The sequence below is a fragment of the Hylobates moloch genome, unplaced genomic scaffold (assembly GCF_009828535.3).
Source record: "Hylobates moloch isolate HMO894 unplaced genomic scaffold, HMol_V3 SCAFFOLD_9, whole genome shotgun sequence".
Lineage (NCBI taxonomy): Eukaryota > Metazoa > Chordata > Mammalia > Primates > Hylobatidae > Hylobates > Hylobates moloch.
This window is the reverse complement of record NW_026652284.1, coordinates 104,853,949-104,881,815: the sequence shown is the minus strand read 5'-3', so window position 1 is coordinate 104,881,815 and position 27,867 is coordinate 104,853,949. Positions and strand designations below refer to the sequence as shown.

The 27,867-nt window shown below is 46.8% G+C and overlaps 1 protein-coding gene across 6 annotated transcripts in view; it reads left to right on the top strand.

Annotated features, from left to right (window-relative positions):
• MTSS1 (MTSS I-BAR domain containing 1) overlaps positions 1–27,867 on the top strand; it is a 180,549-nt gene that overhangs the window by 149,615 nt on the left and 3,067 nt on the right. The window contains exons 7-14 of one of the 6 annotated variants that reach the window (XM_058443918.1): positions 13,201–13,358; positions 14,541–14,648; positions 15,951–16,048; positions 18,755–18,965; positions 22,924–23,043; positions 23,876–24,070; positions 25,319–25,492; positions 25,818–25,980. In XM_058443918.1, the coding sequence (XP_058299901.1) occupies positions 13,201–13,358; positions 14,541–14,648; positions 15,951–16,048; positions 18,755–18,965; positions 22,924–23,043; positions 23,876–24,070; positions 25,319–25,492; positions 25,818–25,980 (1,227 nt within the window). The remainder of the gene's footprint in view (positions 1–13,200; positions 13,359–14,540; positions 14,649–15,950; positions 16,049–18,754; positions 18,966–22,923; positions 23,044–23,875; positions 24,071–25,318; positions 25,493–25,817; positions 25,981–27,867) is intronic. The other 5 variants (XM_058443919.1, XM_058443920.1, XM_032760387.1 and 2 more) reach the window with 5 other exon arrangements.

Below are 27,867 nucleotides of genomic sequence, written 5' to 3'. Positions count from 1 at the left end.
TCATGCCTGTAATCTCAGCTCTTTGGGAGGCTGAGGCGGGCGCATCATGAGGTCAAGAGATGGAGACCATCCTGGCCAACATGGTGAAACCCCGTCTCTACTAAAAATACAAAAATTAGCCATGCGCGGTGGCGGGCGCCTGTAGTCCCAGCTACTCGGGAGGCTGAGGCAGGAGAATTGCTTGAACCTGGAAGGTGGAGGTTGCAATGAGCCAAGATTGTGCCACTGCACTCCAGCCTGGGCAATGGAGGGAGACTCTGTCTCAAAAAAAAAAAAAAAAAAAAATTAATTCTTGTAAAGCCTCTGTTTCCATCTGTAACTACAAAAAGTTTATAAGGGATTTTTAAAAATAATAATGGCCAGCATTCATTAGGTGCTTATTATGGTCATTGTTCACTTATTACTATGACATCATTAAATCTAAGAAGTCTTGATTTTTTTTTTTTTTTGAGTCAGCATCTCACTAGGTGGCCTAGGCTGACCTCAAACTCCTGGGCTTCAGGGATCTTCCTGCCTCAGCCTCCCTAGTAGCTGGGATTACAGGCACACACCACCGCGCCCAGCAGGGACTTTTCTTGAGAGAGAGAGAGAACTGGAACATTGTAATATGTTAACTGCACAGCTGACATTTAAATAGTTGATTCTATCATTTTCCACTAGAGGCCGCAAAACCAATGTTATAAATGTAATAAACAGACAGAGTTCTATCCTACAATAGCATTTGCTGTTATACTACAATTTTAAACTCTTTAGTTTTTTTTTTTTCCATTTTCATCCCACCCTAAGCTTTGTTTCCTAAGAATTCCTAGATATTTTTCAAGTGATGGTAAATGACACTCGAAAGGTTTTCTTGCCAAAGCTTAGCTTCTTCTGGGTATATATTCTTCATCTCTCTTTTTAAAAATCCTTGCTGTCTTCTCAAGGGGTGGTCATTACTAACTGGGAAGGTTTTGTTTAGATGAGAAGGAAGGAATGTTAGTAAGACAGAGAAGGGGAATGTGGGTTTAATCAGCCCTAATAGAAAATGTGGTGGCAAGCCATGGACTGTTTAACACATGAAACAAAGGTAGGACTGCTGCTGCTTGAATACCGGTTTGACTTTATTATTTTCCTTTTTGTGTCAATTGTGTATCCTGCACTTTCTCACCGTGTGCCCCCCCGCCAGTGGACACTCTTGGTAAGTCTACCATCCCAAATCTCTGGTGGCTGCTCACGGTGTGGTCCTTGCTGTGGGCTTTCCGTGGTTGTCCAGACCTCTGCTAGCTGCCCAGGTTTTCCTGCGAGCTCAAAACAATCAACTGTGCCTACCTAATTTTCCACAACTTTAAGAAAATTGTGTGTGCGTTGTGTTTTAATTGTTTTCTTTTTTGGATGTTTAGCCATTCACAATGTTAGCACAACACTCTGAGAGCCTTTGAATCATCGTAATTCAATATTAGACTCATGGAAAAAAGAAATACAGAGTGACTCAAACTGTCATTTCCACAGTAAATAAGCATTTTTGCATACATATATACCTGTGTATATATGTATGTATATATTTACGCCACAAAACATAGAGCTGCAAGCCTCAAAATAATTCTCAAATCAGATTTGGTTGTGTTAAGCTTGCAAAACATCTTTAACTGTGTCCTCTCTGCAAGACCATATAGTTCTTTCCATAACCAATGATTCATTTTTAAAAAAATAAATCAAAAGTATTTCTTATTTCAGTAGAGTTTGTGAAATGTTTCGTTTCAGAAGTATCAGATCTTCCAGTTAAGTAATCAGAATGATTCTTCTTGACTGAATGTTGAACTTCACTCTGTGGGTGATCATGCTGCCAAAACTTCAAGTTGCTTTTGGAGTCTTGTTGCTGTCCCTCTGTCCTGGGAGGTCTGTCTGCGAGCTGTCTGTGTGGTTTATCTTGCCTGAGTGTGCCCAGGTGTTCTCTGAGCATTTTACTGAACAGCTCCAAAGAGGCTTTTGAAGTGGCTTCTGTATTTACAGCAAACCCAGTGCACAACGGTCTCCTTTGATGGTTGGGGCTGACACGGCCCACTATCTTAGGGGACACCCGTCTGCCTGTATTTCCCCTCATGGCGATGTTGGGCTAGTGGTTCCCCAACTTTAAAAAGGATCATCCTTTCCAGTTCTCAACATTGTGATTATGAAACAGCTTGCACAGTTTCTAGTAAACCTTTGGAAGGAAGGTAAGAGACAGCCACTGTTTTGCTTATTGCAGTAAAATTCACATCACAGAATTTATCATTTTAGCCGTTCTAAAGTATAAGTTTCAGTGGCTTTTAGTACATTCATGGTGTTGTGCAACCATCGCCACTATCTAATTTCACGACATTTTCATTATCCCCGAAAGACACCTCATGGCCATTAAGCAGTCCCTCCCTGTTTCAAAGTCTCCCCACCCACCCTGACCCTGACAACCACTCATCTGCCTTCTGTCCGTGGATTTGCCTATTCTGGACATTTTATACAAATGGAATCATATAGTACATAGCCTTTTGAGGACACAGTCCCTTGAGTCTTGAGTTTTACTGGAACCTTTGCCGAGAACCTGGCATGAGTCAGTTCATAGAGTAAATAGAGCATTTTATTTATTTGAAATGATGGGAAGTCAGTTTGGAGTGAATAAAGTAACTATATAGCCTTTTGACTTTGTAAGTTCTAAAGATTCTGCTTATCTTTCAAAGAGAAATCTCTGCAACCCCCTTTAATTTTTTCTCTTGTAGGGGCTGGTTCATAGGGCAAAGCCACAGTGAATTTGGCTATAAAGACACAAGAAAAACTATATGATTTGTAGCTCTCATAAATGTTTAAAATATTTATACAGAGAGAAAAAAATAATTCTTTAATTATTTTTAAGAATTGGCTCGGCCGGGTGCGTTGGCGTGGTGGCTCACGCCTGTAATCCCAACACTTTGGGAGGCCAAGGCAGGCAGATCACCTGAGGTCAGGAGTTCGAGACCAGCCTGGCCAACATGGCAAAACCCCATCACGATCAGTGACACGATCTCAGCTCACTGCAACCTCCGCCTGCCGGGTTCAAGCAATTCTCCAGCCTCAGCCTCCCAAGTAGCTGGGATTACAAGTGCCTGCCACCAAACCCAGCACATTTTTGTATTTTTAGTAGAGACGGGGTTTTGCCATGTTAGGCAGGATGGTCTTGAACTCTTGACCTCGGGTGATCCTCTTGCCTTGGCCTCCCAAAGTACCGGGATTACAGGTGTGAGCCACCCTGCCGGCCAGTGCTGGGATGAATATAACCAAAAGGTGTAACCTGGGGGCAGAGAGGAAGGAGCCTCGCTAAGCCTGGGGGTAGAGTAGTGATAATGAGGAGGAGGATGAGGGGTCAGCTATTGAAGAATGAGGAGGGGACATTCAAGGTAGAGAGGACAGCATGCACCAACACATGGCTCTTGTCATTTAGAAAGGAGCACCAGCAACAGTGGTGAAGGGTAGACGTGTCACACTGTGTGTGATGCTCCAGGGACAGCCTTGACGCAGGGCTGTCGTCCCACCAAGGGTGGACTGTGTGCATAGAGAATCATAGTGACCCCTGGCTACTCAGCCTCTGGCTTCCTGGACCGTGTCTCCCCACCCCACACTGACCTGCCTCCAGGATGGTTCAATCACTGGGCCTCAATTCTGATCAGACTCCAAAGTGGACCCCAAATGCCTCTCCACATCATTCTTCCTTTCTTGGAAAAAGCCTGTGAAATGTGAATCCTTTCCCCTAGGCACAGTGGTTTGCTCATCCCCCAGCTGTATGCAGCCTATGCACTCACCCACAGGAATGTTTCTTGTGTTTACAAAACCAGCAGAAAGCACTCTCAGAATGACCCTGAGACCTGCAGTCAATGGATCAATGGTTCTGCCTCTGTGGTAAAAATGGAATCTGTCTAGATTCCCTGCAACCCCACCCCCGTTGATTTTTGAAGAGGGAGAGTACTAGGAGCTCTCCTTCCCACAGGGATGTCAGTGGCGTGAGGAGGAAGAACAAGGAGCAGACGGTGGGATGGTTCCAGCCAGTTCTTCAAGGCCAAGCCCAGGGCTTAGAAGGCTGATGAGAAAATACAGAATGTAGGCAGAGCCAGACCCCTTCTGTCTGGGTGGAAGCAGGGGTGGTAGAATTTTACCCTTAGACCTATTGTGACGATCAGAAAGCTGCCCTTGACCTGAATCCATAGATGTCTGAATTTAACTCAGAAATCTCCTCCAAGGCCGGGCACAGTGGCTCATGCCTGTAATCCCAGCACTTTGGGAGGCGGAGGCAGGAGGATTACTTGAGGTCATGAGTCTGAGACCAGCCTGGCCATCATGGCGAAACCCTATCTCTACTAAAAATACAAAAGTTAGCTGGCTGTGGTGGCGTGCACCTGCATTCTCAGCAACTTGGGATGCTGAGGCAGAAGAATCGCTTAAATCTGGGAGGCGGAAGTTGCAGTGAGCCGAGATCGCTCTACTGCACTGCAGTCTGGGTGACAGAGTGAGACCCTGTCTCCAAAATAAAAGAAAAGAAATCTACTGCAGAGGGATGTTGCATTTCAGGTGAATGCGTATAGCCTTCAGAGGCTGGGCTATTTATTAGATGTATTTTATAACTGAGGAGTCTAGGTAAACACAAGCCAAACAGATCCACCAGAAGCCTGGAGCTATGAACTCTCCCTTTGCAAAGCTCGTCTCCGGTAAAACCTCACGTAGACACAGCTCCTTGAGTGCCTTGCCCATGACTCTGGTCTCAGAATGCCCTGGGTGTGCCTGTACACAATAGGACTGTTAAGGTGCAGTGCACCTGACTTCCCTGTGGCTGCATTCAGGGATAGGGGAGAGGTATGTAGAGTATGGAAGCATGCCAGGAGCTGAGTATTTTTCTTAGCATTACTTTTTGACCAAATACAAAACAGCAGAGAAGGAAACAGACAACTTGCTTGAAATATTTATTCCTTGCATAATATGGTTTTCATCTCCCTAGAGAACACTAACGGGATGGGCAAAGCCTGACGGAATGGCAGGGTGGGGAAGCAGTTGCTGCCTCTCTTGAGTTGCAACCCATCAGCCATTCATGGTTTTCGTAGGACTAATTGATTCACGCCTGGTGCCATTCTTCCATTCATAAACATCCTTGACTGCTGCAGATGAGTCCTGCAAAATGCTCCAGCCTCCATTTATTACTTTGTTCTTTCATTCATTCAGGAAAGGGGTATGACAAGCCTCCTCTGTGCTAGACTCTGTTAGCTGCTAAGGAGGTAAAAGTAGCATCTACACTCAAGCTCTCCCCAGAACGAAGAATGCATTTATGTTCCAACATCAATTCTTTGACCGCAGCTGGCTGTCCTATTCAGTTATGACACTACCTAGTGTTAGTGTAGACCCCACAAGCTAAGAGTTCAGTCCCGTGAGACTGCCCCAAATTCAGTCACGAGCCACAAGTGGGGTCCTCAGATTCCTCACACTTCTGCCCAGCTGAACACAAATTTGGGGTTTTCTATGACCCCCTCGCCCATCAAGTTTAATAATTCTCTAGAAGGACTTGCAGAACACAGGAAAGCACCGCATTTACAATGACTGACTTCTTAAAAAGAATGCAGATTGTAGCCTTGTTTACTACATTAAAGATGTTCAGGACTCTGCTGAAGCCCTTGAAGCCTTTTTGGCTTCTAGATAATTCCACCGTGACAGTGTGTATTTGGATTAGACTGTGGCTTAACTGGACATCCAGTTAGCAAGTGGTGGTTGTTGTGTAGGTGACAAATGATGGTGGCCTGGGCTCAGGGAAGTGACCACAGAGATAGAGAGGAAGACAGGTGGATTCAAGAGCTACTTAGGAGAAATGCAAATGAAAGAAGGAAGAGTTGAAGGCGATGGTAAATTTCTGGATCCGGTAGTCAGGTTGGCAGATGGTGGAGTATTTCTTTAACCACAAAGGAAGAAGCATTTTGGAGCCGTGAGGATGCCCTGTTGGAGACACTCTGGATGGTGAGCTGCAGGTTGGCCTGGGACGTTTTCTAGTTGTTCTCTGAAATGTCTCTTTTTATCCTTTGCTTTGATAAACAACTGATTGCCCAGGGACCAGTGAAGAATCTTGATGATAAAACTCTTACTTGTAGTGAAAGAATCATGGGATCTTTTCCATTTTCTTCCATCAAAAAGGACCTTGAACTGAGCTCTCTTTAAAAAACAAACAAACAAAACCCACCCTACCCTGCATACTATCACCTGCTAAACTACCCAGTGTCAGAAGGACAACTTCAGAGATGCTGTGGTGGCAGCTGATAGTGCCTGACATTTAGTAAGTGCTCAGCATGTGCCGGGCGTTGTTCTGAATGCTTCATGTGGATTAGTTCATTTCCCCTCCCAGCAGCCCTGTGAACTCGATACTGTTATTATTTACATGCCACAGGTAAAGGGAAACTGGGGCACAGTAGGTTGAAAAATAACGGAAATTGAATTTGTTTGAAAAATTTTAAGGCTAAAAGCCTTCAGTCTTATCTAATCACATCTATCTTTTGATTTCGGGTTGGATTTTTCTTTTGGGAATCAGTCAAAACCCACTGTGGGTTATTAAGAGTAGAAGATGACTTATAAAGGGATAATGAGGATAGCCTCCTTTTGCTGGGAAGACAGAATTTTTCATTCCAAATTCTAATCTCCAGTGTCACCTTGCATGTCCATTTCTGGATTTATATTTTGTATTTTAGTATTTATATCCCATGTTTCATTTGACTCTGGGATACGAGCAATTGTCAGATGCACCATTATTTTCCAGACTACTAAGAAAGGAAAAAAAAAAAACCTACCGATTAAACTGTGACACACCATTGATTGTAAGACACACCCTGATTGGTGAGGTGTAAAAATGGGGGCAAGTGTCTATCTTGGAATGAAATAGAGTAGGTGTGAGTCAGGGGCAGGTGAAAGTCATTTTGCAGGATTCTAATGGCTTCTCCATACACCTCTCTCCGAAGAAAGAAAGGACTTGGCGTGTTTTGCTGACTCCTGGCAGCATTCTTGGCCCAACGTATCCTGGGTTTGCTCTTCCCCATTGGAGAGCCCTTTGCCGGAGAACAGCCGCTGACTTGTTGAGCCATGAAGCTTACCATGTGAGTGCAGCTTGTGTCTGAAGAGGCTGGGGCCAGTACAGATAACACAAATCACATTTCACTGGCTTTTTGATCAGCTGTTTAGCTCCCTGGCAGCTGGTTCCCAGCATTCATATTTGCTGTGAGTAGGAAACACAAAGAACCTCATCTTCAGAACGAGAAAGACTTGGGGCTGGATTCTAGCCGTGCCCGTGGCTAGCTTAGTGCTCGTGATTGCAGCCCTGTGCACACCACTTTGCCTCCCTCAGTCTCAGTTTCCCCATCTATCAAAAGGGGTATTCATTCCTGCCTTGAATTTGTTATGTAATGATTAAGGAAAATAAAATGCAAGTGTTGAAGTTGATACAGGATCTGTATTTCATTCCAGAAAACTCTATAAAGTTTCCTCACTTAAAAATTCCTTCCTTCTGTGGCCGGGTGTGGTGGCTCACACCTGTAATCCCAGCACTTTGGGAGGCTGAGGCAGGCAGATCACTTAAGGTCAGGCGTTCAAGACCAGCCTGGCCAACATGGTAAAACCCTGTCTCTACAAAAAATACAAAAATTAATCGGATGTACTGTCTTGAACCCAGGAGGCAGAGGTTTCAGTGAGCTGAGACTGTGCCGCTGCACTCCAGCCTAGGCAACAGAGCGAGACTCTGTCTCAAAAAAAAAAAAAAAATTCCTTCCTTCTTTAGGGGTGCTGCCTTGGCCCATGACATGGTGCATTCACAATGCTTTGCCCAGGAACATTTTCTGCAAAGAGAATCATCATCATTTCCCCTGGGGCTGGGGGATAAGGGGCTCCTGGCTGCTGTTCATCAGAATTCCCCAGTGTGAATACACAAGACCTGGAAAGTAGCACCAGGAAAAAAAAAAAAATTCAAGACTGAAGATGCCTAAGATATTACAGAAGAAAGCCAAAAGCAATTCTTTGCTCAAGAATTTTGTCTGGGAAGCCCATCAAAGGCACCCCCTCCCTCCTCCTCTTGGCTGCTTGATGGTCCTGGAATTGGGTGGTTCTGAAGCATTAGGCCATTTAAGGGCATGATGGTTGAGGCCAGTGAGCAAACTTGGTCAAGTTGTATCAGTGCTTGATTCATTTACAAATATTTGAACACCTGCCGCCTTCCAGGCAAGTGTGCTGACTGAGGAGATACAGTACTGAGCAAAAGCATTCATGGGTTCTGCCCCCATGGGACTGCCCCCTGACTAGGGGAGACTGACGTCAATCAAATAACTAGAGAAATAAAGATGAAAATCAAACCGGGGGTAGTGCTGTGAATAAGTATAAGGGACTTCAGAGATCAAGTAAGAGAAGCCTAATCTGGGGAGAAAGTTCACGGCGGGATTCCTTGAAGGATCGAGAATTAAGCGAGACCTGTAGGATAAAAGGTGTTAGGAATGTAGCAGAGGGAGAGTGGAGTGAAGATGGGAAGGGGCCCAGGCCCTGGAGGATGAGAGGGAGAGGAGAGAGGGAGAGAATGGCCCACAAAGGCTGAGGCTATGAGGTAGACAGGCATGACCTTTCATGCCTTGCAGGGCAGGCCACGTAAAGGACATTGGACTTTTCTTGAGAGCAATGGGAGCTGTTGAAAAGCAGTGAGAATATTTGCAGTTTGAAAGTAATCCACGGCCGGGTGTGGTGGCTCATGCCTGTAATCCCAGCACTTTGGGAGGCTGAGGCAGGTGGATCACTTGAGGCCAGGGGTTCGAGACCAGCCTGGCCAACATGGTGAAATCCTGTCTCTACTAAAAATACAAAAATTAGCTGGGCATGGTGGTACATGCCTGTAATCTCAGCTACTTGGGTGGCTAAGGCAAGAGAATCTCTTGAACCTGGCAGGCGGAGGTTGCAGTGAGCTAAGATCACGCCACTGCACTCCAACCTGGGCAACAGAGCGAGACTCTGTTTCAAAAAAAAAGAAAGAAAAGAAAGAAAGTAACCCAGGGCTGCTCTGGGCGAGCCAGTCCAAGTGCAGTCTGGGGTGAGACATTAGGGGCCGTTGACATCTGTTCAGGTGAGAGATCGTGATGGCCCAGTGAGGGTGGAGGTAGCAGAGGTGAGACAAGAGGATGGAGTCAAGTCTGTGGAAGCTGGAATAGCCAGGACCGGTGCTCAAGGAGTCAGTGGTGACTCTCCTAACACTGCCGATGGGAGTGAAGTGAACGAGCTTTTGTGTATATTAAATCAGTACCAACACAACTCTGAATTTGTGGACCTCAAAAGATCACTCTGTCTTAAAACCAGTATATCCAACTGGGACATGAAATAATTTATTTCACAGTTTTTTTTTTTAACAAATTTAATTACATGTTGTGTTAGTGAATTTAATAAATAAACATTGTGGTTTTAGCTTATGATCTATCCTGAACGGAAATGTCCTGACTATAATTATAGCAATCTTTACAGAGTATACTTATTTTAGAATGCTACAATTTGAGAGTCCTTTAATTATAATACATATTTAAAATAACTTTGCTATAATCATAGGATAATTTAAATTTATATTTTCCAGATTAGATAACACTGGGTTCTGTGGCCTCTTTTTCTTTCCTATGTAGATATATTTTTTAAAGTCAGCATTATTAATTATGGATAGACATGTGCCTTATAACTTATGAAAGGAAGTAAACATACATTTTTCCAATTTCTGACAATCATAGGCTGTTATCTTTTAATTTTATTTATTTATTTATTTTTTAGATGGAGTCTTGCTCTGTTGCCCAGGCTGGAGTGCAGTGGTGTGATCTCAGCTCACTGCAACCTACCCCTCCCAGGTTCAAGCAATTCTTCTGCCTCAGCCTCCCCAGTAGCTGGGACTACAGGCATGTGCCACCACACCCAGCTAATTTTTGTACTTTTAGTAGAGATGGGGTTTCACCATATTGGCCAGGCTGGTCTCGAACTCCTGACCTCATGATCTGCCTGCCGTGGCCTCCCAAAGTGCTGGGATTAGAGGCGTGAGCCACCAGCCCAGCCCAGGCTGTTATTTTTTTAAATTGCTACCATAATCAAAGCCCACCAAGCAAGTTTGGTCAAACACAATGTGTCTCAATCTGGTGTCTCCCGACTTCTGTTTGCCGTCCTACATGAGAGTTGAGAACATTCTGAGGTGGTCTGCAGCCCTCTGTGTTTTGTTATTAGAACATCATAGAATAGATTGAGAGACTAGAAGTAGCCCTCTAGACCAGCCCTGAGTCATGTGGCCCAACAAGGCCCACAATTGGCCATGCTGTTTGGCTGGTTGCAGAGGAAAAGTGAGGGTTTACAGCTTTCCTGAGCTTCCCTGCTGGTGGACTTGTATCATACACACATTAAGTATATGTGGATTAATTTTGCACTAGCCAGCATTTTAAAATAGAAGAGAAAACTCACAGTTTTCATAGTGCTGACACCCAGCCTTCCCTCTGAAAGCCCTTGGCCACAGGTGGTGCGTCTCCGTGAACAGAGCACCTGCCCCGAGGCAAATTCCAGGAGAGAATGGGAGAATGCTTTTACAGGTTTCTTGTCTGCTAAAAACACATGAAACCAGCGGCTCAGGTGGCCAGATTAATGTATGGTGATGATTACTCCTACATCCTTGAGGAAGAAATTGAAGGCATGGTAAAGAATTATTCTGAGGGGTGGAGGTAGTGACTACATGGAAGAATGGGTGAGTGGGTCACCTTGAAAATATGCTGAAACACCCAGGCGCTGTGGCTCATGCCTGTAATCCCAGCACTTTGGGAGGCTGAGGTGGGAGGATCACTTGAGGCCAGGAGTTCAAGACTGTCTGGCTAACAAAGCAAGACTCAATCTCTACAAAAAAATTGAAAAGTTAGCTGGGCATGGTGGTGCACGCTGGTAGTCCCAGCTGCTTAAGAGGCTGAGGCTGCAATGAGCTATGATCATTCCACTGCACTCCAGCCTGAGTGACAGAGCAAGACTCTGTCTCCAAAAAGGAGAAAATTATGCAAAGACTTCTCAAGCAGCAAATTTCTTATATATAGTAGTTTCCCCTTCTCCTCAGGGGATATGTTCCAAGACCCCCCCTGAATGCCTGAAACTGTAGATAGTACCGAACCTTACATATACTGTGGTTTTTCTCATGCATACATGTCTATGGTAAAGTTTAATATATAATTTAGGCACAGTAAGAGATTAACAACAACAATAGAACAATTATAACAATATACTGTAATAAAAGTCACGTGAATGTAGTCTCTTTCTCTCTTTCAAAATACCTTATTTTACACCACCATAGGTAGCTGAAACTTTGGAAAGCAAAACCACAGAGGAGGGGCCAGTGTAGTGTAATTGCTGGGTAGCACCCTCCATGGACTTAGATACATACTATCTACACATTTGTACTCACTTGACTGATGGGAGTTATATACACAAAGCTGTGCATACTGTATTTACTGGCCATCTAAGGCATTTTCAAGGGTGATCTTTGACTATCTATAATTTTCTCATTATGTGCTAACTTAGAACTTACTCCCTGTCTGAGAAGTGACTTTTCCTTACTAAAATCTGACTACCTTTTCTATTGGGATGTGCTTTAAGCCTGATTGCCTTTTGCTCCAAATTAAACTTTCTCCTCTGCTTATGAGTGAAAAGTACAGAATATGTTCCTACATCCAAGGCAATTTTCCCTGACCCTTTCTTTCTTCAAACCAAATGGTTCATTGCATTTAATGTTCTCTACATCACTAAGAGGGATAGATGGAAACTGCAGGGCCCTTCCTATGAGGCGGCGGGGCATAGAATAGGTTCAGTGTTAAGGGAATTAGGCAGTGTGGCTCAACCCTGCCTCTGTACCATTCTTTCTGTGACCTTAGATCAGTCCCTCGACTTCTCTAGGACTTGGTCTCCATTGAAACATGAGCAGATTGGCCCAATTGGATAACGCCTTCCAGCTCTAACATTTTGTGTTGAAACTATTAAACAGACATGTATCGAGCACCTGCTGTATACACACATGACATTGTACTAGGGGCTGTGCTGGGAAAGACCAAAATCCTACCCTGAAGAAGTTTAGAAATTCTCTCTCTGGTTTGAGTGATAGGTGAGGCCCCTGCATAGGCAGCCCAGGGTGGAAGCTCATGAGCTGGTGTCCCCTGCTGTCACCCTGCTGTCCCCACTTACAGATCAGATTTGTAGTAGCTGCTCCTTTGGACACAGTGCCTGTTGGTCCGTGTTTATCTTTTAGGGCAGCAGACTTCTTTTGCAAGAGGCCATGGTCTGGGGGCCATACTCTGTGTCACACTACTCTGCCATTGTAGGGAGAACTGGTACAGGCAATATAGGAAATAAATGGATATGGCTGTGTTCTAATAAAACTTCATTTGCAAAGATGGTTTGCTGACCGTGTGTTAGTCATTCAAAAGATTAACACCCTGTCTTAAACTCCAGAAATGGTTGCCTGCACGTAACTGGGGTCTGTGGACCTGGCCAGATAATTCCTGAACATGGGCCAGGCTCCGCATAGACTCCACTTTCAGTTTTTCACCAGCAGAGACCTGTCTGGAGGTCTTGTTGTTACTGGGCTTGTTCTACAGCAAGAGCATTCAAGACTCTCCACTAGAGAGTCAAAGTAACTGCCAAGGATTCCCATGGGCCCCCAGAGCCAGGAGAGCAGATGCTTGCCACCTTTGTCTTTAGGAGCAGACCCTTCTATCCAGACAGAGGCTCTTTGATTGAGATTGACCCAACAAAGCCAGCTCGTGCCCGTTTTTGGAAACACCCACAGGCTCTTACCTTGTTTCCACATCTCTTAGCCTCTTCAGAATATTCTGAAAGGAAAGAATGCTGTCTGGCTCTGTGTTCCAGGGTTGTGTTGGCAGAAGAGTTGGTGGGGGTTGTGCAATGTGAGAAGGCAAGTCATGAAGAGTTGCCCCAGGAAATTTTCCTTGTCAGGAATAAGCCAGGCTAAATGTGCCCTTTGGGCATTGGAAATTGGAAATGACTGGTCCTAGAAAAACAGCCACCTTAAATCCTTTTGGGGCATGAATAAATACTTTTTTTACATCCTGGAAAATTGTGGTTTTGACTCCAGCAAGGACCCCAGGGAGGAGGGGCACTTGTTCCAGAAGCTGGTGTTTCAGCAAGCCGTGCTTGGGTCTCTGTTTTGTGCAGGGAGAGGTGATATCCAGCCTCAGTTGGACAGTGCTCTCCAAGATGTCAATGATAAGTATCTCTTATTGGAAGAAACAGAAAAGCAGGCCGTCCGGAAGGCTTTGATTGAAGAACGTGGCCGATTCTGCACCTTCATCTCTATGCTGCGGCCAGTGATTGTAAGTTAATGGAAAACTCCAGAAGGTTTAAACTGCTGGTGTGGAGGTGGCTTCCTTCTAATTTTATCCATCCACTGTTGGGTCATGGAGAATCTACTGTCAGGAATCATGGTGGTGGAATCTCTTGTGCAGACCAGTGATTCAGTGCAAGTTGATGGCCGCGTAGCTCACTCCTCATTCACTGTTCTAGCACCGCTTGTTCCACGTTACTTTGTTTCACCAAGTCAAGAAGGCTCAGCAGAGTGGTTCTCAAAGTGAGGTCCCCAGGTCAGCAGCATCACGTGGGAACTGGCTAGAAATGCAAGTTATTGGGCCCAACCCAGACCCACCAAGTTCAAACCTCTGGGGGTGGGGACCCAGTCGTCTGTGTTTTAAAGAAGCACTCCAGATGGTTTTGAGACTCACGTTGAAGCCGAGTACCAAGGGGTGACCGTGAGGTGAATATCCAATAGCCTCAATGAATAAATTTAGACTTAATTTTTAAGGAAATCATTTGCATGCCGTAATTGAGAACTTGCACTGTAGGCGTTCTGGAAGCTGATTCGAAGGTACCAGCTCATTTCCCTTAGCCCTAGCAAAATGTCTGAATTTGAGTTGTTCCCCTGAGCATAGAACTTTTCCATGGATCATTCTAGCCTGGCCCTGTAGTCCCAACTTGGCACTTTGATAAAGCACATGGGATGTTTCTTCCATGGTTCCCAGCTCCTGTCTTACTTGTCTTTTATTAAGTTGGTGGAAAAGCACAAGAAAGAAGGGGAAAAGTTCACCTCTGTTGAACACACAGGCTCTGTCACAAAGATCTGGACCAAAATATCTCCTAGTCGTGTCATCCATTGAAGCTAAGCAACTTCAGAAAAGGGCCACAGTGTGAAGAGGGCTGTGCTGCAGGATCCCATGGGAACACACAGACCATCTGAGCAGGCCTGACAGTCCCCCAGGCCCTGGGAAGGAGGCCCATGTGTTCCCCACGAGTCACTCCTCCATTAGGGCAGATTTCTTTTTCCATCTCATTTCCCAAAAGAAAAGGCATGTAGTGCCTTCAGCAAAGATTTGCCAGTCCCAACGGTGCCTTTTCTGAAAAACTGAAAGGGATATACAGAGACCCTAATAAAAACAATTAGACTAGAGCGATGAAGGGAATCACTCAAGATAATAACATTTCATGAATGACTTTTCCTTCAGGAAGAAGAAATCTCAATGCTAGGGGAAATAACCCACCTTCAGACCATCTCGGAAGATCTAAAAAGCCTGACCATGGACCCTCACAAACTGCCCTCCTCAAGTGAACAGGTAGGCTTCAGGGGTTAAGCACTTACAGGATCAAACCAAAGAGGTAAAAGCTCAAGGCCCTGAGTGTTCCTGTGGCATTTGTCACGTCTTAAATTCTAGTCATGTTCACCATGTCCTTCATGATGTAATATATGAAACCACCAGAGCGAGCTGTTACATAGAACCTATTGTGTGTCAGGCACTGTCCCAAGCTCTTTACGTAGCCTGACTTCCTCCATTCATCTTCATGATTATGCTTGTTTTATAGAGGAGGATGCGGAGGCACTGAGAGATGGAGTCACTTAGCCAGGTTCACCTAGCTAGCAGGTAGTGGAACTGGTATTTGAACCAAGTGGTCAGGTTCCAGATCCCATGCACTTAATTGTGGTGTTCATCTGCCCTCTAGAAGTCAACTCTCCTAAGAACACGTCGCTGGTGTGTTTTGGCTGACACTGTCAACCATTCTCCATTTCTCCCATTCTAATTGAGCAATGCATGGAGAGCTCTCATCTTACGAAAAAGATGACATTTTTATGCTTTATTCATTTAATTCACATCACACGCACACTATAGGAAGAGACATATTTGGGGGAACTGATGAATCACGCGCTGGCTTTTGTGCTTGGTAACAATCTTTTCGTCTCCTTGGAGAGCTGGCTCAGAGGGCAAATTTGGGAGCTCGTGTTTTCTATTCTATCAAATTATATTTATTAGACCAGAGCATGCGTGCATTCACTTGACAAATAAACATTTACTGAGTGCTTCTTATGTGAATGAAAGGTGGACCTTATACTCATGTGGCCCTTTGTTAAGCAAAGGAGATGGATATAGAAATAATGGTGAAAGAATTGGCTTGTTCTTGATTCTGTCAGGCTTTAAAATTTCTAGTGCTGGTCAAATAGAGCAGAAATGACCACTGAATATCAAGTGGTTAAAATGCGCTACCAACAAGTCTGGAAACCATGATTAACTTTATGGCGTTATAAGAGGAAAATCTTGTAAATTCTAGCCTTAGGTAAAAATGGCTCTTATAAATTGTTAATTGGTCACTGTATTTCTCCCTCTCTCGACTGATATTTCATGTTTTTCCTTTTCCCTTCCTTCTCCCTATTAATTATAGTTTTACTTTCTCAGTAAAAGGATTATGACATTGATGGATTTGGTACTGTGGCTCTTCAATTAAAAAAAATTGTTTTAACATGTTTTCCTTTCATTCCCACCCCCACAATGGCAGCCTTTTGATGCTTTGGTGGATGTTAAGCTTTGATGGCTAACGCTTCCCTTCTCAGCACCTCGTTCACCCAGCTGGCTCTGTCCCCTTAGGTGATTTTGGACTTGAAAGGTTCTGATTACAGCTGGTCATATCAGACGCCACCCTCTTCCCCCAGCACCACCATGTCCAGAAAGTCCAGTGTCTGCAGGTAAGTGAAGCCAGGGGCCCACTCTTGCTTTCAGGACGGGTGATTTTTCTTTATGCTAATGTGAGCAATCGAGCCAGTCCTTATCTCTTAGAATGGCTCATTCTCAAACAGGAAATAGGGGGATGATGAGCTGAAAGAATGGTAATAATTTTGGTCTTGCTCTTTAGTCTCTGGATTAATTTTGGATCAGAAAGAAAACCCCATTAGCCCTTGACTCGTGGATGTAGCTTATTCTCTCTCACTTGTATGTTGTAGGGATTTTCCCATTCTATGAGATCACATTTGATTTTCCTGTTTAGCAGAGTGAAAACCTTCTAAGGCCTAAAAAATGGTGAACCTGGGTTGATTCTTACACAGGCTGATTTCACTGTTGCCAGAACAAACGAAGGAAGTAACAATGGCTTATGCCCTCATTTCGCCCCATATTTTTGTTTCAGGGTTTCATAAAGTAAATAGAGTTCTTGCTCTGTCAGTCACTGCTACTACTACCACCACCACCACCACTACCACGACCACACCTCTATTAATTAGTACTGTTCCCTATTGGAACAAAATCTGTTGGAATAGTTCTGCCATCTGCAAAACTGTTGTCTAGCAATTTTCTGTTAGAAGTCAGTTCTTGGCTTGCCAAGTAGGAAAGTTTATTTTCGTCTCCTTGAAAGATGGAAGCATGATGTACCACCTATCTCTCTTGGTATAGTAGTCCTGTTACTCTTTTAATTTAACTTTCAAAGCCAAATGAGTTTCCACTTCCTGTGTATTAGCACTGAGAGTAAAGGGCAGGATGGATCTGCTCGATCTGTCTATGGTGATGTTTTGGTGCACACTGATGCCTATTTCCTTTCACTGCGGAGCTTGTATACTATACACTTAGCAGGAAGTTCAGACCTAAGATGCTGCATCCTGGACATTCTGCCCCCTGAAGATATTGGTTTGTTTCTTATCTTTCGTCGACTGTGTGTGTGTGTGTGTGGTGCGCGCGTGTGTGTGTGTGTGAAAGACCTTTTTGTTGTTGTTGCCAAGAAAAATCTCTCTTGTTAGTGTAAAACAAAGTTGCATGGCTGTTTTTTTTCTTCCTTATAATTTTAGTTTGAATAGAAAACCATGTTGCACTGACGTCTGCAACTCTGAGGCTGCCCGGGTGGAGTTGCTGTGAGGTTTACTGTCAGTCCCCAACTGCCCCCTTCTGGCTGACTGGAGGGGAAAGGCAAAAATCATGATATTTATTCCTCACTGCAGCGATTTCCTCCAGCACGCTCCCCTATGTCTGTCTTAACATTTGCACCAAGTAATTCTAGTGTAGAACAGTCACACAGCCCTTGAGTACCTTATTAGCTGCAAGATTTTGCAAACCAGAGTCTCTTGCAGGCTTAGGAGCGGAAACCATGAATTTTCCAATCCCAGCCCTAGTTGTTTACTTCATCCCTGCTGGTGCCTCTACAACTGCCCTTTTTATTTCAGCTCTGTTTGTTTGGACCATGGGAGTCTGTTTTCGGCTTTTTATGATCTAAGTTACTATACAGAGTGTGGAGCATTTTTTTTTTTTTTTCTTGAGATCGGGTCTCGTTCTGTTGTCCAGGTGTGGCACAATCTCAGCGCAATCTCAGTGCAGTGGCGCAATCTCAGCACACTGCAACTTCCACCTCCCGGGTTCAAGCGATTCTCCTGCCTTGGCCTCCCAAGTAGCTGGGATTATAGGTGCCTGCCACCACGCCTGGCTAATTTCTGTATTTTTATCAGAGGCGGGGGTTTCACCATATTGGCCAGGCTGGTCTCGAACTCCTGACTTCAGGTGATCCACCTGCTTTGGCCTTCTGAAGTGTTGGGATTACAGGCGTGAGCCACCACGCCTGGCCAGGAGCATGTTTCTTATGAGTGGAGATGGAAGGCAGACAGAAATCCAGACGGGTGTGTCATTATTTGACATCCTGTTTACTGTGCCATTTCAAAAGCAAACAGCTGAGCATTGATTGCCCTTAGTTGCTGAAAGCTGCCTGCCTCTTGCCAAGTGTGCTATTTTGCGAGACCCACAGATATTTTAACAGAGAAACAGCTGGGGTCAGAGTAAAACCATTAATTAGCTTTGTTAAAAGGTAAAACACATGCACACCAACATAGTGAGTTGATTGGCTGATGTTCTTTACAGTGGGCTTGACCAGACTCACCTAGGATGAAATCACCCCAGCAAATCCATCGGCAGTGCTTAGCTGGGTTGGCCTTGGTCATGTGGACCCAGATGGTCCATCCAAGAACATTCCAGTCATGCTGAAGCCCCAGTGGGCTTTGCTGCAGGCTCATGGTTCCTGCAGGCAGATTAGCCCTGTCCCTTTTCTTGCTACTGACATCAGCTCCCCTCGTTTTGGTGGTAGGCGAGGCAGCAGAGTTGGGCGTACTTGATGTTTTAGAACCCCAGACCTCCTTCCTAAGAACGCCACATGGTTACCATCGGAGACCTGAGTCCTGGCAGCTGTATTTCTCCCGGGTCACTTGGAAAAGCGTTCTGTTGACTAGCTTCATGATTTGGTGTTTTGAAAACGTGTCTTGTGGTTTGCGCTGCATCTCCGGGGCAGAGAGCTAATTGCATTATGTTGTGCTTCCCTCTCTCTTCTGCCTCTTGTCGGTTCCCCTCCTTCCTCCTTCCTCTTACCACTGCCCCCCTTTCTTTACCTTCTGTGCCCACCCCTCACCCCTGCTTGTCCTCCACAGCAGTCTGAACAGTGTCAACAGCAGTGACTCCCGGTCCAGCGGCTCCCACTCGCATTCCCCCAGCTCACATTACCGCTACCGCAGTTCCAACCTGGCCCAGCAGGCTCCTGTGAGGCTGTCCAGTGTGTCCTCCCACGACTCAGGATTCATATCCCAGGACGCCTTCCAATCCAAGTCACCATCCCCCATGCCGCCAGAGGCCCCCAACCAGGTAAGGGTACTCTTGGCTCCAGAAGCAGCTGTCACACCTGGTGCCCTGACCACCATCAATGGCCGGAACCAAAGAAGCACCTTGGCTTAGACAATCCCCTGCCCACTGACTTGAGAAACCTCTGGTTTAATTTCTCATCTTTAGATGTATTGTTCCCCCAAAGGGAGAGGTGCTATAAGTGAGTTTGAAGCCTGTCTCCATGGTGGTAATGGTTGCATTACCACATCGATTTGGGGAGCTCTCACACGTAAGTAGATGGATTGAAAGAGGTTTGACCACTCTCAGGCGTCCCTGTAAGTGCCCAGCTTGGCATAATTAAATGCTATAATTAAAGGGCATTGCACAATGGGGATACCTCCTCCCCTACATCTCAGGTTCTCCCTGAATGGCTGAGATTCTATGGTTGAATAGCGCTTCCGATACCATTCCTTGGTGCGCTCAGGTTCCTTTTATCAATCCGTGTTGAGAATGAGAATGAATCATCAGAGCTTCTGCACATAATTCTGTTGGCACTTAGATTCTGGAAGGGAAGGTGTGGCAGAATCTCTTCAACTACAGCTGGGTTTAATGGTGCTAGGCCCAGCCCAGCCCAGTGGTTCCAGCTGGAGCAGAAAGCAGGAGCTGGCCAGGGCATCTGAACACCCTTCATGTGCATCGTCAATGTATGTGATCTCCTCTCTGTCCTCTCTCCCTTAGTGTCATTGGGTTGGTGTCGGCCTTGAACTTGGCAAGTAGCTCTACATACAGAATGCTGGGTGCCCCACAGCCCCACCTGCTGGGAAACCCATGTCAGAGCTCTGCATTCCTCTCCTCACAGCTCAGCGCTCCCATTAGCGTTTTTCAGCCATCCTGGGGGACTGTGGCCTCTGTCTGTCTTCCTTGGATACACACTCAATTTTAAACGCACTCATGAGCCAAGAGCCATGACTATAGTTTGAGAGTGCTTGAGAGTGCGTGTCCCAGCCGGGGTGCTTGGCTGGGTCTGTAAGGAGCTCCTCTTCCCCGCTGTGTGCTTCACTAAACCATATGTGCTGCTTACAAGCAGAGAGGGCAAAGGGTCGGGAGGAGGGCTGGAATGTGCAGTTCCTCTGCGCTGTTCTAGTGTGCAGCATAATTGTGTGTGTGTGTTTAATTGACTGACAAATTAACATAGTAGTGTGCACTGACACCCCTTTCTGAAAAGGAGAGGCCACATGCTGCAGCCTTCCCTTCTAAGACTGTGAGTGTGGATGGGGTAGAGCAGAGTGTTTCCCATGGCATGGAGTGAAGCAGAAGAGGGCATGTTGGGTTTACTTAAATCTGAAAACCTGTGCCTAAGACATGCGTGGCTAGTAACTCTAGGGTAGTTTTTTGTTCTATCGTGTTATGTTTTTGAGACAGAGTCTTGCTTTGTCACCCCAGGCTGGAGTGCAGTGGTGCAATGTTGGCTCACTATAACCTCCGCCTCCTGGGTTCAAGCGATTCTCCTGCTTCAGCCTCCCGAGTAGCTGGGATTACAGGCACATGCCACCATGCCCAGCTAACTTTTGTATTTTTAGTAGAGATGGGCTTTTGCCAGGCTGGTCAGGCTGACCTCAGGTAATCCGCCCACCTGGGTCTCCCAAAATTCTGGGATTACAGGCATAAGCCACCGCGCCTGGCCACTAGGGTAGTTTTAACGAGCTCAGGGATGCTACAAAACTTCATAGAGGATTCTTATTTTTTAAGAAAGGCATTATGACTGCTTATTATTATAAGGTAAAGGGGAAATTGAAGGTCATTGTACAGATCACATTAGCCAGAGGATACAATCTCCTGAAGGCAGTAACCTCCCCTTTATTAGGGAGAAAGGGGGCACACATCTAGGAGGCACAGGGGCCCTTCATTTCTCTACTGAGTAACACAGGTCTGAGATGAAAGCCGAGTGATGGAATTTGTTCAGAATTCTCTGGTTTACCTCCCTCCACTCTTCAAATTGTGCCTTCACCCACCTGTGCCCAGGAGTGGGGCCATGTCTTCAATGAGGGTCTCACCCTAGAGCCACTTATTCCATCTGAGTCAAGAGGTTCTTTATAAAAAATGAGCAGAAGTCCAAAGAACTCTGAACCTGCAGTCCTGCGGTGGGTTACTGTTTTATTGTTTTGTTTTTGTTTGTTTTTTTGAGACAGGGTCTCACTCTGTTGCCCAGGATGAAGTGCAGTGGCGGGATCATAGCTCACTGTAACCTTGAACTCCTGGATTCAGGCAATTCTCCTACCTCAGCCTACCAAGTAGCTGGGACTATAGGCATGTGCCACCATGCTTGGCTAATTTTATTTTAGATTTGAGAATACATGTGCCTTGCATACTGGTGGGGATTGGGCTTCTATTGCCATTACCCAAATGGTGAACATTGTCCCTGATAGGCATTTTTTCAACCCTCACTCCTTTCCTCTTTTATATTTTTTATTTTTTGTAGAGATGAGGTCTTGCTATGTTGCCCAGGCTGTTCTCCAATTCCTAGTCTCAAGCAGTCTTCCTGCCTTGGCCTCCCAAAGTGCTAGGATTACAGGCATGAGCCCCACCACATCTGGCTGTTTTTTGTTGATAAAGCCCTCTAAACCTCAAATTTTTTAAGTTCACAGTTTCTCGACTGGGAAGTGGCACAAATGTGACTTAAATACAAACCTTCCAACTTCAGATCCTGGGCTGCTAACCAGACACTGAGCTCAGAGTGCAGCTGGGATGTCCATCCACCGTGGAGTCTCTCCTTGCTTTGGGTCCATTGAGCCCCACACATTGTTGAGTGTCTGATTGGCTCCTTGCCCTTACAGGACAGGAAAGCAAAATCTCTGTTCCTTTGTAGGGACCTTTCCTTTGTAGGTGAAAGGGACAGAAATATGATTCTGGCCTCCTTGATGGTGAATACAGGAATGCTTTCGGATAAATTACAATAGAGAAGAGTCAGCTTATTCAAACAAACTGAGGTTAAGCCAGAGATTGCAGTTAACAGTGAAAAAATTTAAAGCAAGTACCTGGATGGACGCGAAGCAGTGCCCAGGAGACCCAATTTACATGAAAGAGATGGTCATTGTCACTCATTCATTATTTTTTGAGCACCAGCCATGTGCCAGGTCCAGGACTAGAAGAAACTTAGGTATAGGTGAGGTCACAGGAACAGTCCCTGCCCCAGCTGAACATCAGGAAGCCAGACTGGGAGCGCATACCCTGGCTGACTAGGACTCCAGCAGGGACCTGGGGTTCCATTCAGATCAGTGTAAAGAGATGGTTTCCCAAATGAGACCTCTCCAGAGATGGTTCATTCCACCCCACAATGGCCACCAGAAACATTGTGCTGACCAGAAGGCTTCACTGCCCCAAACCCCAAAATCACACTCCAGGATGAGAAACCTAAAAGTCTATCTTGATGAGGCTTCATAGCTGGAAAACACCCCTTATGGATCCACAGGCTGCATTTGATGAAGGGAGAGTCCAGGAAGTCGAGCCATTCCAGGCAGACATGTAGCAAAAGCCTGAGCCGGGGTCCGCCCTCATGCAATAAATAACACCTGTGCACATAAGAGAGGTGACAGGGCCTCCCTGGGGACCTGGGCCTGTGGCACGTGAAGAAATACCCAAGAGAGCACAAAGTCCCAATGCCATGACCAGATATTCCGGTGCCAGGCATGCTTCTGGGTCCCAGCAAAAGACACACAAATCCGTGTCCTTGGGGACCCACAGTCTAGTCATCTAGGGCTGGCCAGGTCGCACGCTTCTTTTCAAGGGCTTGAAAGCCTCTGCATGGATGCAACTTTGGGGGAAAAGTAACCCTAACCCTCTGCTTCTCTCATCTCCCCTCTTCTGTGTATATGTCTGTCTCTTTCTCTCTGTGTGTGCCCTTCCCCACTCCTATCCCCATTCCTTTTTTTATTTATTATATTTTGGTGGCGTGTGGCTCGGTTTCTGTTGGTCCCCTTGTGTGGCCCCTCCCCTGCTGCAGAACTCGTCCAGCTCGGCCTCCTCCGAAGCCTCGGAAACCTGCCAGTCAGTGAGCGAGTGCAGCTCCCCCACCTCTGTCAGCTCGGGCTCCACCATGGGTGCCTGGGTGTCCACAGAGAAGGTGACCGCCCGGGTGGCAGCCACAGCGGCCCCACTCTCCCTGGTCCCCCTGCCTGCTGCTCACACAGCCCTCACAGCCGCGGCAACCTGGAAGCTCAGAATCCACACCAAGAGTGGGGCTCCTCTTGGGGACAGAGGGTGGGACAAGGCTGAGGGCATTTTCTAGAATGAGTGCCTGGCTGCTGAACAATGACCACATGGTCGTCTCAAGGGAGAGGAAGGGGTATGGGGAATTTGGAGGTGTGAAGGCTTTCTCCCAGACCAGGTATTGCGTGCCTATCCATCCTCCTCCCTCCCTTCCCGAGCCACCCACCAGACCGTTGGATGAGCCGTGTCACTGTGTCAGAGGCTGTGTGCTTTTCTGCTTTTTAGTTTGCACCCCCACCTCCCTGCCCTTGATTGAGAATGTGCTCCTGAGCAATGCGATGATTTTGGAAACCTAGAATGAACAGATTCATTTGAAGATGCTTTGGAATTTTTAAATTTGAATAATGAAATGAGCAAATCACTATCACCATGAAATGAGGCTTCATTAGTTACATCATCAAAAACCATTGAGAAGGCCACAAATTGAGGCACTGATCAATTTCCAAACTTCTAAAATGTAGGTCAAACATAGATGCTTATTTGGTGTCAAATTGATGTGCATTCTTTGCACCCCGGCTCTCTTCTCTTGCATCACGGATCATCCGTGAGCAGCGGAGCCCCAGTGTTTGTTTTATTTATAAATATTCGGGTTTCCCCTCCCTTGAATGTCAATGCCATTTTGTATCTCCGCACTCATCCTGTTATATTAATTTTTTTTTCCTTTCCCCCCCTTTTTTTGTTTCCAGTTGTCTAATGGGTTTTCTCACTATAGTTTATCAAGTGAGTCCCATGTGGGGCCCACGGGTGCAGGCCTTTTCCCTCATTGCCTGCCTGCCTCCCGCCTGCTCCCTCGGGTCACCTCTGTCCACCTTCCAGACTACGCTCATTATTACACCATTGGGCCCGGCATGTTCCCGTCATCTCAGATCCCTAGCTGGAAGGTTTGTGTCTCTCCCCCTCCTCCTCTCCCCCTGTCATTGCCTCTGTGCTCACCCCTCTTCTGTTCCAATCCCCTCACCCCGACTATCCCCTCACCCCCTTCCTTTCACAGTCTGCCTTCTTCCCCATAATGCCTCTCCCTCAGGAAACTCCCATTGGGGGAGAAGCAGAAAGCAGCCGGCAGCTCTAAGACAGCAATTTCCACAGGTAGCTGGGGCCGAGGGTCTTCCTCCAGGGGACTTTGGTCAATCCCTGATAGACAGCAGTGCAGTGTGCACTGCAGGCAGCGGCAGTTCCAAGTCGAAAGGCCCAGTTTTGCATCAAGTTGAAATCTGTGGGTTGATCCCTCCCGGGGGCCACCTGAGGGTGTCAGCATGATCAGAGCTTCTAGGGGGTCCTGGGGGACTTTCCTTCTGGCCATGTTTCCCATTTTCCCTAATGAGCTCCCTGCTGGGCTGTGGTAACAGAACCATAACCCAAAGCAGGTTTGGGATGATCATGTTGAACTTAACAGTACACGCAGACTTCAGTTTTAGTCTTGAGTGTTCAAACATGTTTGCTTTAATAGAAAGACAAACTTTGAAAATGATCCCCTAGCAAGTCCGATCAATGCTCCTCCAGGAGGATAATCTGCTCTCTTTTGAGGGGAGGACCCTAATTTGAAAAGTAGGCCCCTTGGCTGCCAGCATTTTAAGCAGGTTTTGACTTTAGCCCTCACAGGCTGTGTGGGCCTCTCAAGGCTCCTCGGAATCTTTCTACTGCCCCTGGGCGCCTTCCTTTCCTTCTGAGGGCTTGAGGGGGCAGGGAGCCTGCCATGCCCTTTGAGGCTGGTTCCTGGCAATGGAGGGAGAAGGGCTGATGTTGCTTTAGTGCTCGCTGGTGGCCATTCCCCTAACGGGAAGCCATCTGGGTTGTTAAGGAGCGATGGTCCCTTCAGACAGGAGAAGCAGGATGTGCTGTCCACTGGCGGGTCCCCTTAGCTTACATCGGTCACCTGTTAGGTGACTGCCGGGTTTTTAATCTTTGGGCAGAGACGAGGAAAAGGGAGGTACACAGGGGGCTCCCAAAGGGTTTTCCATTCCTTGCCCTTTAGAGCCTGGAGAGGGCATGCAGAGGGCCTGTGGCTTGTCCCAGCCAGAGGTTCCCCTTAAGGGGCCCAGCTGCCTTCTCCGGGGAGCTGTCTTTGGGGTCCCTGCAGCCCTCCAGTGGAGGCAGAGGCCCTGGCTCCTGACCGCACTTGTTCTGCATAGGACTGGGCTAAGCCTGGGCCCTATGACCAGCCTCTGGTGAACACCCTGCAGCGCCGCAAAGAGAAGCGAGAACCGGACCCCAACGGGGGAGGACCCACTACTGCCAGTGGCCCGCCTGCAGCAGCTGAGGAGGCTCAGAGACCACGGAGCATGACTGTGTCGGCTGCCACCAGGGTGATGCTCTTGTTCTCAATAGTTGGTTGGGGCCACCTCAGCCTGGCTGGGGATCATATTCTGGCCAGCAACTGGGGGGCCGAGGCAGCCTTGCAGCTGGAGGGACCTGGGCTCCATTCCCTGACTTTGTGCTCTACAGCAAAGTCCCCGGGAAAAAACCTTGTGTGGGGATGAGAGAGGCAGAACTTTCTAGGGTCAGAGTGGGACCCAAGCAAGTCAACAGCCCCCTGGGCCCACAGACATGTAGTGCTCACCGGGGCAGAACAGGAGTGACGTTGAGGCCCTCCCTGAAGCAACCTGTGTATTTCTCTCCTCCAACCTGCAGCCTGGTGAGGAGATGGAGGCTTGTGAGGAGCTGGCCCTGGCCCTGTCTCGGGGCCTGCAGCTGGACACCCAGAGGAGCAGCCGGGACTCGCTTCAGTGCTCCAGCGGCTACAGCACCCAGACAACCACCCCCTGCTGCTCTGAGGACACCATCCCTTCCCAAGGTACGAGGCAGCCTGGGGTGTGCACTTAGGCTTTCTGAGCAGCACCAGGTGAGGAGATAGAAAACTGCTGGTCCATTTTAACCACAACCCACCACTGGCTAACTAACGGGCGTCAGGATTGTTTTCGTCATCTGGAAATGCTTTGGGGAGCTCATCTGTAGTTGTCAGGTAGCTGCCATATAAGAAAGGGATCTGGGGCCGGGCGCGGTGGCTCACGGCTGTAATCCCAGCACTTTGGGAGGCCGAGGCAGGCGGATCACGAGGTCAGGAGATCGAGACCATCCTGGCTAACACGGTGAAACCCAGTCTCTACTAAAAATACAAAAAAATTAGCCGGGCGCAGTGGCAGGGGCCTGTAGTCCCAGCTACTCAGGAGGCTGAGGCAGGAGAATGGCGTGAACCCAGGAGGCAGAGCTTGCAGTGAGCCGAGATCACGCCACTGCACTCCAGCCTGGGCCACAGAGCGAGACTCCGTCTCACAACAAAACAAAACAAAACAAAACGGGATGTGGACTTTCACAGCTTTCTGCGTTTTGCAGCATCATACACAGCAGTCTCCACTTTGAATGGAGACATGTGCTGTAATAAGAATAGCTTCAGGCCAGGGGCAGTGGCTTACGCCTGTAATCTCAACATCTGGGGACTCTGAGGCGAGCAGATTGCTTGAGCTGCAGAAGTTCGAGACCAATCTGGGAAACACGGCGAAACTCTTGTCTCTACAGAAAATACAAAAATTAGCCAGGTACAGCGGCACACACCTGTGGTCCCAGCTACTCTGGAGGCTGAGGTGGGAGGACTGCTTGAGCCTGGGAAGTTGAGGCTGCAGTGATCCATGACTGCACCACTGCACTCTAGCCTGGGCAACAAAACGAGACCCTGTCTCAAAGAAATAGCTTCATTTTTGTTTTAGCACTTTGCACTACACACTTTATGGTTATTTTCCCATTTAATCTTTACAGCCACTTATGGGGTAGGTATTTTCATCCCTATTTTACAGAAGTGGAAATGAAGGCTCAATAACTCGCTCATATTCACACAACCAATAAGTAGCAGAACTGGAGTTTGAATATAAGTGTGTTAGAGTGTAATGCCCAAGTTCTTAACCTATTCCAGCCAAATCCTCTATCAAACCTGCCTCCCTCATCCTCAAGTCCACTGCACACACACGTCAGGCAAGATGAAAATCCAACAGCTGGAATATATCTATGATAATTGACCAAAAGCTATGCAATTCATCATTCAAAACCTCTAAGACAGTGAGTCTTATTGGAGGGTGATTTTATACCCCAGGGGACATCTGGCAATGTCTGTAGACATTTCTGGTTGTCACAACTGGAGGGGTAATACTGGCATCTAGTGGGCACAGGGCAGGGATACTGCTTAAACATCCTGGAATACACAGCACGGCCCCTCCCTACCACGTCCTCCATAACAAAGAACTATCCGGCCCAAATTATTAATAGTACGGTGGTTCAGAATCAGGGCTGTGAGCTGTTTAACCTGTAAGCTCCCACATCATCCTGAGATAGGTCTTACGAGGAAGTGAGCAATGACACTGATGGAAACTGTCTGTCCCTTATTGTCAGGGACTCACTGTCAGTAGCTTTGTTCTTTGTCTAGCCCTCGCCTCTCCAGTTAATTATCAGGGAGATGTTATAGCCTAGGCTAGTCTATTTGAGGTTTGGATCTTCATGTTGAATTCTGGACTGGAGAAATTGTCTTCTTTCATCCCCCCTTATTCCTCCCAGAGATTCTTGGAGGTAGCTTTGCTGCAGCCTAGCAGCTTTACCTTCTTCCCAATTGACGACATTTGAGTGCCTACCATGCCCAGCACTGTTCTAGGTACTTGGGAGACATCAGTGAACAAAGCAAAGATCCCTGCCAGGG